General features: G+C 36.9%; 1 protein-coding gene across 2 annotated transcripts in view; it reads right to left on the bottom strand.

Annotated features, from left to right (window-relative positions):
• Positions 1 to 5,175: 5,175 nt before the first annotated feature.
• Positions 5,176 to 12,838, bottom strand: part of LOC128645637 (ADP-ribosylhydrolase ARH1) — a 54,369-nt gene continuing 46,706 nt past the window's right edge. For both annotated transcript variants that reach the window (XM_053698762.1, XM_053698761.1), the window contains one exon: positions 5,176 to 6,366. In XM_053698762.1, coding sequence (XP_053554737.1) covers positions 5,976 to 6,366 — 391 coding nt within the window. In that variant the 3' untranslated portion in view covers positions 5,176 to 5,975. The remainder of the gene's footprint in view (positions 6,367 to 12,838) is intronic.

Below are 12,838 nucleotides of genomic sequence, written 5' to 3'. Positions count from 1 at the left end.
TCTGTCTGACAGCGGGAGCGAGCTGCAATGTGTATAATGGCGCGGTCGGGCCAGGCTGTGACTATACAGCTGGCCTGATGCGCTGTTTGAATAAAACAGACCCGCTCAGAAGAGCACAGAGAGTGGGTCTGTAAAACAGCCGTTTTTAAAAAAATTCAAAGGGAATATTACGTTTTATAAAGTTTGCGCTAATATAATGTTATATAATTCTGCACTATGTGCAACATTATATAACATTATTTTTGAGGTTTACTGTCCCTTTAAGTGTTATAGCTTAAAGGGAACGATATCCTAAGACACTCTACCCTAGATTTCCCAACCTCAACCTAAGTGGTGAAATCAATATATATCCTTTATTGAACACCCAGCATGCATACAGAACCCATCTCATTATCTCAGCTCATGGGCATGAAAAAGACTGGTAAAATTAAACAAATACAACCCCCAACCCAGCTCTTGATGACAGAAAGGAACTTACAATTTTGTTTTTTTGATTGGAGATAAGGATGCAGCTTACACTGGGCTAACTTACAAGTGGTGAACTAATATTAGCGTGGAATCCCATTAGCAATATTGTGTAAAAGGTTGCACTCAAACAGAAACTGCGCTAGAAGAATAAGCGGGACTTGAGACCTAGGGGTAGATTTAACAAGCAGCGGATGCTGCACTCTACCCCCGAAGTTTACGGCTCGCCGGAAACTTAAGTTATGAAGCAGCGGTCATAAGACAGCTGCTCCTTACCTCGTCCACCACCTCTGAGATGGCAGACTTCAATCATCCTGACCCGATACAATCGGGATGATTGACACCCCCTACTAGCGGCCGATCCTCCAAACAGTTGCAGGCCTACTCAAAAAAGGGCACTGGTGCAAAACTTTTTTTGGCCCCCCCTGAAGGTAACTCAGTATAAAGCAATAGTAATAATATACATGCTTAAGCAGTGGAAGGTGGCAGACTGAAATCATCACAATACTATCAGGATGATTGACACCCCCCCCCGCTTGCAGCCGATTTCCCAGGCGGCATTGAACAAGCATTTCACTAGAAATGCTTATGCAATGATAAATGCTGACAGCGTATGCTACAGCGAATCATGTCAGCTTGACCTTTAATAAATCTACCCCTTATAGTGAACACACTGCACTGTATAATGATGTGAGTATCTATACACTGATAAGTATGCTGCACAGTATGATGATGAGTATCTATACACTGATAAGTATGCTGCACAGTATGATGATGAGTATCTATACACTGATAAGTATGCTGCACAGTATGATGATGAGTATTTATACACTGATAAGTATGCTGCACAGTATGATGATGAGTATCTGTACACTGATAAGTATGCTGCACAGTATGATGATGAGTATCTATACACTGATAAGTATGCTGCACAGTATGATGATGAGTATCTATACACTGATAAGTATGCTGCACAGTATGATGATGAGTATCTGTACACTGATAAGTATGCTGCACAGTATGATGATGAGTATCTATACACTGATAAGTATGCTGCACAGTATGATGATGAGTATCTATACACTGATAAGTATGCTGCACAGTATGATGATGAGTATCTATACACTGATAAGTATGCTGCACAGTATGATGATGAGTATCTATACACTGATAAGTATGCTGCACAGTATGATGATGAGTATCTATACACTGATAAGTATGCTGCACAGTATGATGATGAGTATCTATACACTGATAAGTATGCTGCACAGTATGATGATGAGTATCTGTACACTGATAAGTATGCTGCACAGTATGATGATGAGTATCTATACACTGATAAGTATGCTGCACAGTATGATGATGAGTATCTATACACTGATAAGTATGCTGCACAGTATGATGATGAGTATCTATACACTGATAAGTATGCTGCACAGTATGATGATGAGTATCTATACACTGATAAGTATGCTGCACAGTATGATGATGAGTATCTATACACTGATAAGTATGCTGCACAGTATGATGATGAGTATCTATACACTGATAAGTATGCTGCACAGTATGATGATGAGTATCTGTACACTGATAAGTATGCTGCACAGTATGATGATGAGTATCTATACACTGATAAGTATGCTGCACAGTATGATGATGAGTATCTGTACACTGATAAGTATGCTGCACAGTATGATGATGAGTATCTGTACACTGATAAGTATGCTGCACAGTATGATGATGAGTATCTATACACTGATAAGTATGCCTGCACAGTATGATGATGAGTATCTATACACTGATAAGTATGCTGCACAGTATGATGATGAGTATCTGTACACTGATAAGTATGCTGCACAGTATGATGATGAGTATCTATACACTGATAAGTATGCTGCACAGTATGATGATGAGTATCTATACACTGATAAGTATGCTGCACAGTATGATGATGAGTATCTATACACTGATAAGTATGCTGCACAGTATGATGATGAGTATCTATACACTGATAAGTATGCCTGCACAGTATGATGATGAGTATCTATACACTGATAAGTATGCTGCACAGTATGATGATGAGTATCTGTACACTGATAAGTATGCTGCACAGTATGATGATGAGTATCTATACACTGATAGGTATGCTGCACAGTATGATGATGAGTATCTATACACTGATAAGTATGCTGCACAGTATGATGATGAGCATCTATACACTGATAAGTATGCTGCACAGTATGATGATGAGTATCTATACACTGATAAGTATGCTGCACAGTATGATGATGAGTATCTATACACTGATAAGTATGCTGCACAGTATGATGATGAGTATCTATACTGTACACTGATAAGTATGCTGCACAGTATGATGATGAGTATCTATACACTGATAAGTATGCAGCACAGTATGATGATGAGTATCTATACACTGATAAGTATGCTGCACAGTATGATGATGAGTATCTATACACTGATAAGTATGCTGCACAGTATGATGATGAGTATTTATACACTGATAAGTATGCTGCACAGTATGATGATGAGTATCTATACACTGATAAGTATGCTGCACAGTATGATGATGAGTATCTATACACTGATAAGTATGCTGCACAGTATGATGATGAGTATTTATACACTGATAAGTATGCTGCACAGTATGATGATGAGTATCTATACACTGATAAGTATGCTGCACAGTATGATGATGAGTATCTATACACTGATAAGCATGCTGCACAGTATGATGATGAGTATCTATACACTGATAAGTATGCAGCACAGTATGATGATGAGTATCTATACACTGATAAGTATGCTGCACAGTATGATGATGAGTATCTATACACTGATAAGTATGCTGCACAGTATGATGATGAGTATCTATACACTGATAAGTATGCTGCACAGTATGATGATGAGTATCTATACACTGATAAGTATGCTGCACAGTATGATGATGAGTATCTATACACTGATAAGTATGCTGCACAGTATGATGATGAGTATCTATACACTGATAAGCATGCTGCACAGTATGATGATGAGTATCTATACACTGATAAGTATGCAGCACAGTATGATGATGAGTATCTGTACACTGATAAGTATGCTGCACAGTATGATGATGAGTATCTATACACTGATAAGTATGCTGCACAGTATGATGATGAGTATCTATACACTGATAAGTATGCTGCACAGTATGATGATGAGTATCTATACACTGATAAGTATGCTGCACAGTATGATGATGAGTATCTATACACTGATAAGTATGCTGCACAGTATGATGATGAGTATCTATACACTGATAAGTATGCTGCACAGTATGATGATGAGTATCTATACATTAATAATGAAAAACTGCTATGTGCTCCCCAGCACTTGGGCCTTGGTGCCACTGCACCTGCTGCACCAGGGGTAGTTCTGCCCTTGGTTCCATATAATTGCAAAGAAATGTAATCAGTACCACTGTACAGACCCTGACTGGTAGACAGGTCTTTGACAATTTGTCATATCAGTAAAAATGTACATGGGAGAAGAGAAAAATGTTTTCTAGACTTAACTAGTTTACAAAAGAAGCTTTTCAATATGTACTGTAGTATTTAAGGCTTTTAGTCATTTAAAGGGACAGTTCATGTAAATAGTTTAAGCATTTAAACAATTTTATTCTGAATCACTAAAATTAATGAATAAATCACTTTTTATTGTAAGTCCCAGAGTGCTATACTTTCTGCCCCAACCCTGCTGGATTTGTTCTCTTTTAGTTGCTGCCAGGTGGCGAGAAAGCCAATTGAACTTGTGTGCAAGTACCCCGTTTCCAACGCATATCCAGGACTTACCTGTTAGTTGGCACCACAATATAAATAGTGGATATTGCAATCCACTGTTTTTATTGCTGTGGTAGCTGACAGGTAAGTACTGCACATGTTTCGGATATCAGGGATCACACCCTATTAAAAGTCAGATAGGGCAGGCAGTCTTCATATGGTATTTTTTTTAAATCATACGTTGTTGGAGACCTCTCCCAGACTGAAAATAAAAGGTGATTTTGTTTACCTGAGTAACATAGATTAACTATTTACATGCAACACCAACATATATGCTTAAAACTATTTACATTTGCTGTCTCTTCACCATTATAAGGCAGCTCTATATTATTTGAGAAAACAAACGGTTTAACTAAAATGATGACATATTTCAGTGCATTTTTCAAGTGTGTTTATCAAATTAATTAAGTTAAATAAATTAATATAGATAGTGAAATATGGTGCTATGGTCTCCTTGGTCTTGTGTGCTGTGAGTTTATTATACACATTGTGACGACCAGGGTTAACCAACACTGCACCAGTCACTTGTTTGGCACAGAAAGGGTTAACAGACCCTTTCCACTTTAACTAATCTGTCACAGTCTAGCCACTCCAGGCAAGCCTGGGACTTAGTTCAGTGGGTGCAAGGGTTAGCAACACTCTCTAGTCTGTCATAGAATTAGAAAAAATGCCCAAACTCCCCTTTAATGCCACCCACACTAAACTATCTCTAAGCTGTCACCACTTAAGATTGATTATATGGGAAATCTTAAGAAACCCAGGCTAACAAATTAAATCCCAGAATGCAATTTAGCAAAAAATAATCTAAAATCACAGTATAAATACTACCAGTCTCAATAACGTGGTTCAAATATTAGACAAAGGCAAAAACTTAATAAGTGAATATTTATTATGCGAAAAACTATGCACAGTGCATTATTAATAAAAAGATGTTAACAAATAGAATTATAGACAAGCAAACAGTTTTAAAAATAAAAAGGAGAAATAACAGAATCCAATACTTTACTAGCTTTAGATATGTGTGCCAGGGAGATTGGTCATTTACTCTGTTGTTATACAGCCTCCCTTGTAGAATTAACAACTTGTATTGTTAGACACACCTGTTTCTCTCATATCAAATTGCTTGACCCAACTTTCTTACAGAGGGGCTAGAAATATCCACTCCACTCTTTTTACGACATGTCATTAAATTCAGAGTCTTTGGCTGAAATTATAGAACACCTTATAACTTTTTACATATTTAGCACATACACCAATATAAGCAATTTCCCATTGACATAATGAGAATTAGTTTGGTACCAAATATGACATGGTTGTCATATTTTCATCATCTAGTGTCATAATATGGTTAAAAGCATGTCTCAAGTTGTACTAGTGTCCTCTCATTGACCTTATCTAGCTCTGGGTAGAGGGACCTGCTTTTTGTCTCTTGTGCTGACATTTTAACTTACTTAATGGATTAATAGATATGCAATAACATTTGGTCAAGTGGAACTTAGAAACTATTTATTAGGGGTTCTGACTTATTTAAGGGAAAGCACAGCAACACATTTCTTCTGGAAAAAAAATGTTTTTAGCACACAAGCTAAAGAAAATTTAAACCATAAGCATCTAAATAATGAGGTATTCATGATACACATCTTCTAAAATGAGCCTATTTTTTATGTACTATTACAATGTCAGTTGGTACAAGCCACTTCCTAGAGTTTCCAGTCTGTCTCTGTATTCTAGCTTTTCGTAGTTGGCTTTGTGCACCCCCTTGAATCCGTACATGGCTCCCCACCATGCAGCCGCAATAGCGGCAGTTGAGTCACTATCGCCACCATGAAAAAACGCTCGGTTAGCAAGCTCTGTCCAGTTGTCACCTGCACCAAGGATAGCATCATAAGCAATCATAGGGGCATCATGCCCACTACTGCCCCCCCAGCCACTGTAGCTGAGGGATTTGTAGAACTCATCCTGTTTCTCAACATCAAACTTTTCAGAAAATGTTGGCTCAGATGTTCCATCCACAATGCCCCTTTGGGTAAGATAAGATTTCCACTGGGTTTGAAAGTAAGACCTGGATAAGATAAAATGGAGATATGTCAGCTTTCAAATCTAATATAGATCATTTGCATCATAAAATAATGGTGGGTGTAACTGTATTATCTGTTATTCTATTCCCCAGTGTGCTGGATAGTAAGACTTAGGGGGACAGCCAATAGAATGCAAGCTCAATCTGATTGGCTGATTGGATCAGCCAATCGGATTGAACTTGAATCTGATTGGCTGATTCAATCAGCCAATCAGATTTTTCCTACCTTAATTCCGATTGGCTGATAGAATCCTATCAGCCAATCGGAATTGAAGGGACGCCATCTTGGATGACGTCCCTTAAAGGAGCCTTCATTCGTCGGTAGTCCGTCGGTAAAGAAGGATGTTCCGCGTCGGCGGGATGAAGATTGAAGACCCCGCTTGGAAGATGACATCACCCGGATAGAAGACTTCTTCAGCGCCTCTTGGAAGATGACATTGCCCGGATGGAAGACTTCTTCAGCGCCGCTTGGAGGATCACTTCATCGGATGGAAGATTTCTTCAGCGCCGCTTGGAGGATAACTTCTGCCGCTCCGGGTCTCCTCTTCGGTTCCATCGCTGCTCGGCTGAGTGAAGACAACTCAAGGTAGGATGATCTTCAGGGGATTAGTGTTAGGTTATTTTAAGGGGGGTTTGGGTTAGATTAGGGGTATGTGGGTGGTGGGTTTTAATGTTGGGGGGGGTTGTATTTTTCTTTTACAGGCAAAAGAGCTGAATTCTTTGGGGCATGCCCCACAAAAGGCCCTTTTAAGGGCAGGTAAGGTAAAAGAGCTTTGAACTTTTTTAATTTAGAATAGGGTAGGGCATTTTTTTATTTTGGGAGGGTTTGTTATTTTATTAGGGGGCTTAGATTAGGTGTAAGTAGCTTAAAATTGTTGTAATATTTTTAAAATGTTTGTAACTTATTTTTTTATTTTTTTTAACTTAGCTTTTTTTATTTTTTGTACTTTAGTTAGTTTATGTAATTGTATTTAATTGTAGTTATTTGTAGTTAATTTATTTAATTAATGTAATGATAGTGTAGTGTTAGGTTTAATTGTAACTTAGGTTAGGATTTATTTTACAGGTAATTTAGTATTTCTTTTAGCTAGGTAGTTATTAAATAGTTAATAACTATTTAATAACTATTCTAACTAGCTAAAATAAATACAAAGTTACCTGTAAAATAAATATAAATCCTAAAATAGCTACAATGTAATTATTAATTACATTGTAGCTATATTAGGGTTTATTTTACAGGTAAGTATTTAGTTTTAAATAGGAATAATTTATTAAAGTATAGTGTAGTGTTAGGTGTAATTGTAACTTAGGTTAGTTTTTATTTGACAGGTAAATTTCTCTTTATTTTAGCTAGGTAAGCTATTAAATAGTTAATAACTATTTAATAGCTATTGTACCTAGTTAAAATAAATTGAAAGATGCCTGTAAAATAAAAATAAATCCTAAGATAGCTACAATATAATTATTATTTATATTGTAGCTATATTAGGGTTTATTTTAAAGGTAAGTATTTAGTTTTAAATAGGATTAATTTAGTTCATAATAGAAATATTATTTAGATGTATTTAATTAATATTTAAGTTAGGGGGGTGTTAGGGTTAGTGTTAGACTTGGGTTTAGGGGTTAATAAATTTATTACAGTGGCGGCGGTGTAGTGGGGGGCAGGATAGGGGTTAATAAATGTATTATAGGTTGCGACGGTGTAGGGGGGGCAGATTAGGGGTTAATAAATTTAATATAGGTTGCGGCAGGGTCCGGGAGCGGCGGTTTAGGGGTTAATATATATATATTATAGTTGCGGTGGGCTCCAGGAGCGGCAGTTTAGGGGTTAATATGTATAGAGTAGTGTCATATCACAGTAATTCTCAATCTCTATACTTCATGTTTTCCACGTTTGACTGTCCCTTTAAACATAATATCACATGACCGTTATGCCTTTATAAGCCCTCCTCTCTAATTCAACTATGCTTGGTAATTTGATTCGCATGAGGAGTGATCATAACTTTCAAGAAGCTCTCTCTATTTTCATCACGTTGTTTACTAACTTTATATCTGCAAAGTTCTTTTCAATCACAGGACAGCATACTTTATTCTGAAACGCTAACTGACATACAGCGTGTCTGCAGTAGTTCGGCGTCTGACGTCATCAGCACTCCGGGAGTCAGTGTCGCAGCTCCTCTCTGTTGCCGGATTCTACACTGCTTCTCAGGACAACTTATTGCTAGCTAGCAAAGACTCCACAAGTACATGCTGGTCATGAAGTGATGGGTATCGTACTTAACATAAAGTTATTGCCGAAGTTACGCTAATATCATATGTTCCAAAGACTGTTTAGACTAACAATTCAATCTGATACATATACGTTACTAATGGAAAGTTTGCATGCTTAACATCTTCTGCATATAACCTGGTTATTTCTGCATACAATATAATGCCATAACAATCCTGCTGTATTCATAAATAAGTTTGCATATGAACTATACTAACCTGAACATTCAAGCATTGTACCTGAGTGATAAGCTACATTCTATTTAAAGAGATACTAACAGAGCTTCAATTACATAAAGTTATAATATATTCAATATCCAAAGAGATTATTTATTGTTTAGCAATAGCTATCATATTAATTAGGAGAGTATTAGCACATTCACATTGTTGTGCATATCTCCAGCAACTAAAGTTAGTTGTAATTTACTTTTTACCTAAACAGGTCACCCTCAGTCAATGAGCAGAATAAGGTTCCTAGTTTATCAAGGTACCTAGGTTTGGTGTGAGACTGAGTGGAGTAGATACAACTGGGTTCACATTAATCATATAATAAATCCTCACATATTACCAAGCCACCCTTAACCCACTTGTATCTATAATGGATGTTACTGAATTATCCAACCGTGTTGGAACCCTTTCTCAAAATATGGATATAATGATCCAGGGTCTTAGGGACCTCCAAGTTGAAAATCAGGAATTACGAAAATATATTAGGGATCATGTACCTGCTCAAACTTTACCATCACCTCTTGTTTCCCCTGAGCCACAAATATGTCCACCTGAGAGATTTTCTGGAGACAGAACTCAATTTAGAGACTTCAAAAATTCATGTACTTTATTATTTTCATTGAAACCAAGAATCTATCCTACCAAAAGGGTTAAAGTTCTAACGGTAATTTCTTATCTCACTGGTGAAGCCAAGGCATGGGCTAATGCATACTATGAGAAAGAAGATCCTATCTTAAACTCATTAGAATCATTTTTTAATGCCATGTCCTTACTATATGAAGATCATGACAAACAAGCTTCAGCAGAAAATTCTATCAGACATTTGCGACAAGGTAGACGCCCTGTAGAAGAATATATAACTGATTTCAAAAGATGGGCACCTGACACACAGTGGAATAACCCAGCTTTGACAAACCAATTCCGTATTGGATTAGCGGATGCTCTAAAAGATGAATTGGCACGTGTGGTTATTCCTAAGGACTTAGAAAATCTTATGACCTTGTCTATATCTATTGATCGTCATTTGAGGGAAAGGAAGATTGAAAGAGGGTCATCAGAATTATCTACCAAGAAAGCCTATAGCTCTCATTCAGTTTCCACTGTCCGATCAACAGATGAGCCTATGGAGATAGGTTTTGTCAAAGGTCCTCTTAAACCAGAAGAAAAGGCTAGACGATGACAACATAATCTTTGTTTATATTGTGCTGCTAAGGACCACGGAGTAAAGGAGTGTCCAATTCTGTTAAAATCAAAAAAGGGTAAGCAAGAGATAGCTCATTTAAATGAGACTGTTATAAAAAACTCATCTCACTTTACTCTTTCTGTTTGTCTACAGTGGGATCAACATCAACTTAAAGCCCAGGTGGTAATCGATTCAGGAGCAACTAATAATTTCATTAATTCATCTTTTGTTGAAAATCACAAGATTCCTATAATTAAAAAATTAATTGCATTACCTATTCGAGTCGTTGATGGTTCTTTTATCAATTCAGGTCCTGTTACCCATCATACAGTTCCATTATCATTAACATTTCCATCAGGTCACTCTGAATTGTGTACCTTCGAGGTTATTCATTCTCCTTTGTACCCCATAATTCTAGGACTCTCATGGCTAAAGAAACATCAACCAACCATCTCATGGAATAGTGGTACTATTTCCTTCGACACACCATATTGTAAAACACACTGTACACAATCACAAACTATATTACAGGTAGATATGACAAATATACCAACAGAGTACTCAGATTTTTATGATGTTTTTGATAAGGTTGAGGCTCAATCTCTACCTCCCCACAGACCTTACGACTGTCCTATCGATTTAAAACCAAACAGTAAAATTCCTTATGGTCGTATATATCCACTCTCTGAACCAGAACTGCTTCATCTCAAAGGATATCTTGAGGAAAATCTAAAGAAAGGTTTTATTCGGCCTTCTACATCTTCAGCTGGTGCCGGGATCTTTTTCGTGAAGAATAAAGATGACAGTCTCAGGCCTATAATTGACTATAGACAACTGAACAACTGTACAATAAAAAATAGATATCCTTTACCTCTTATTCCAGAACTCATAGAGAGGTTACAGGGTGCTACCATTTTCACCAAACTGGATTTAAGAGGTGCATATAATTTAATTAGAATTCGCAAAGGTGATGAATGGTTAACTGCCTTTCGTACTAGGTATGGTCTCTACGAGTATTGTGTCATGCCTTTTGGTTTGTGCAATGCACCTGCAACTTTTCAGTTTTTCATTAATGATGTTTTCAAAGATTTACTTGACACATACATTGTCATTTATTTGGACGATATTCTCATTTATTCAAATTCCAAAGAGGATCACATACAACATGTCAGAACAGTTCTTTCAAGATTAAGACAAAACAACTTATATGTTAAGGCAGAAAAATGTATATTCAATTCTGATACTATTTCTTTCCTGGGGTATCATATTTCACCAAAAGGAATATCCATGGAGGACAACAAAGTACAAGCTATCACTAACTGGCCTATTCCAAAAAATAAGAAAGAGCTCCAGAGGTTCTTAGGATTCTCAAATTTTTATAGAAAATTTATTAAAGGTTTCTCTACTATCGCAAAACCTCTCACACTACTCACCCGAAAGAACCACAAATACCACTGGAACCAACAGGCAGATGATTCTTTTAATGCTCTCAAACATAGTTTCATTACCGCTCCAATCCTACAATTCCCAGATCCATCTAAACAATATACATTAGAAGTAGATGCATCCGAATTTGCAATAGGAGCCATTCTGTCTCAAAGAGATTCTTCTACCAACATGCTTCATCCTGTCGCATATTATTCTCGGGTTATGAATTCAGCCGAAATTAATTACCCAATTGGGGAAAAAGAACTTCTAGCCATCAAGGCTGCATTCGAATTTTGGAGACATCTACTAGAAGGGGCAAGATTTCCAATCATCATATTTACAGATCATCGTAATCTACAATATCTAAAAACTAATAAAAGTCTTTCTTCCAGACAAGTCAGATGGAGTTTATTCTTTACTAGATTTGATTTTCTAATCACTTATCGTCCAGGAGTAAGAAATACAAAGGCAGATGCTCTATCTAGATATTCAACTTCATTAACTGAGAGTTCTGAACTAAACTCAATAATACCACCAGAAAAATTCATTGGCCTCTTAGTGGGGAAAACATCTATTCTCAAAGAACAACAACAGAATGATCCATTGATTAATGATTCTAGGATTCATAAAGGTAATGATGGATTTTTCTACCATGGTCATGCACTGTATGTTCCAGAATCTCTTAGGAATGACATTTTAGCTATGGCACATGATATTCCACTTTCAGGACATCCTGGTTTCAAGAAAATTCTTCATTTAATTCAAAGGGATTTCTGGTGGCCACATATGATTCAGTCTGTAAAACAATACATACAAGGGTGTGCTGTATGTACCAAATGTAAATCTCAAAGAATTCACCCTTATGGTTTACTTTTATCTCTTCCAATCGCTGACAGACCTTGGCAAGATATTGCCCTAGACTTCATTGTCGATCTATCTCCCTCTTCTAACAACACAGTCATCCTGGTTGTTGTGGATCTCTTTTCAAAAATGGCACATTTTATACCTATTCACACTTTGCCAACAGCTTCAGAAACAGCAGAATTGTTCATCAAACATATTGTCAGATTGCATGGGTTACCTAAATCTATTACGACTGACAGGGGTACACAATTTACCTCTCGATTTTGGACACAATTCTGCTCTAGTTTGCATATTGATCGCCGTTTGAGTTCAGCTTACCATCCTCAAACAAACGGTCAGACCGAAAGGACTAATCAGAGTTTAGAGCAATATCTAAGATGCTACTGTACATTTCAGCAAGACAACTGGTCTTCTCTTCTACCTACTGCTGAATTCTCCTATAATAACACCATTAATTCATCTACCAATACAACTCCATTTGTCATC

The sequence above is a fragment of the Bombina bombina genome, chromosome 1 (assembly GCF_027579735.1).
Source record: "Bombina bombina isolate aBomBom1 chromosome 1, aBomBom1.pri, whole genome shotgun sequence".
Lineage (NCBI taxonomy): Eukaryota > Metazoa > Chordata > Amphibia > Anura > Bombinatoridae > Bombina > Bombina bombina.
Note: the sequence above shows the minus strand (reverse complement) of the source record. Positions and strands in the feature narration are given on the sequence as shown.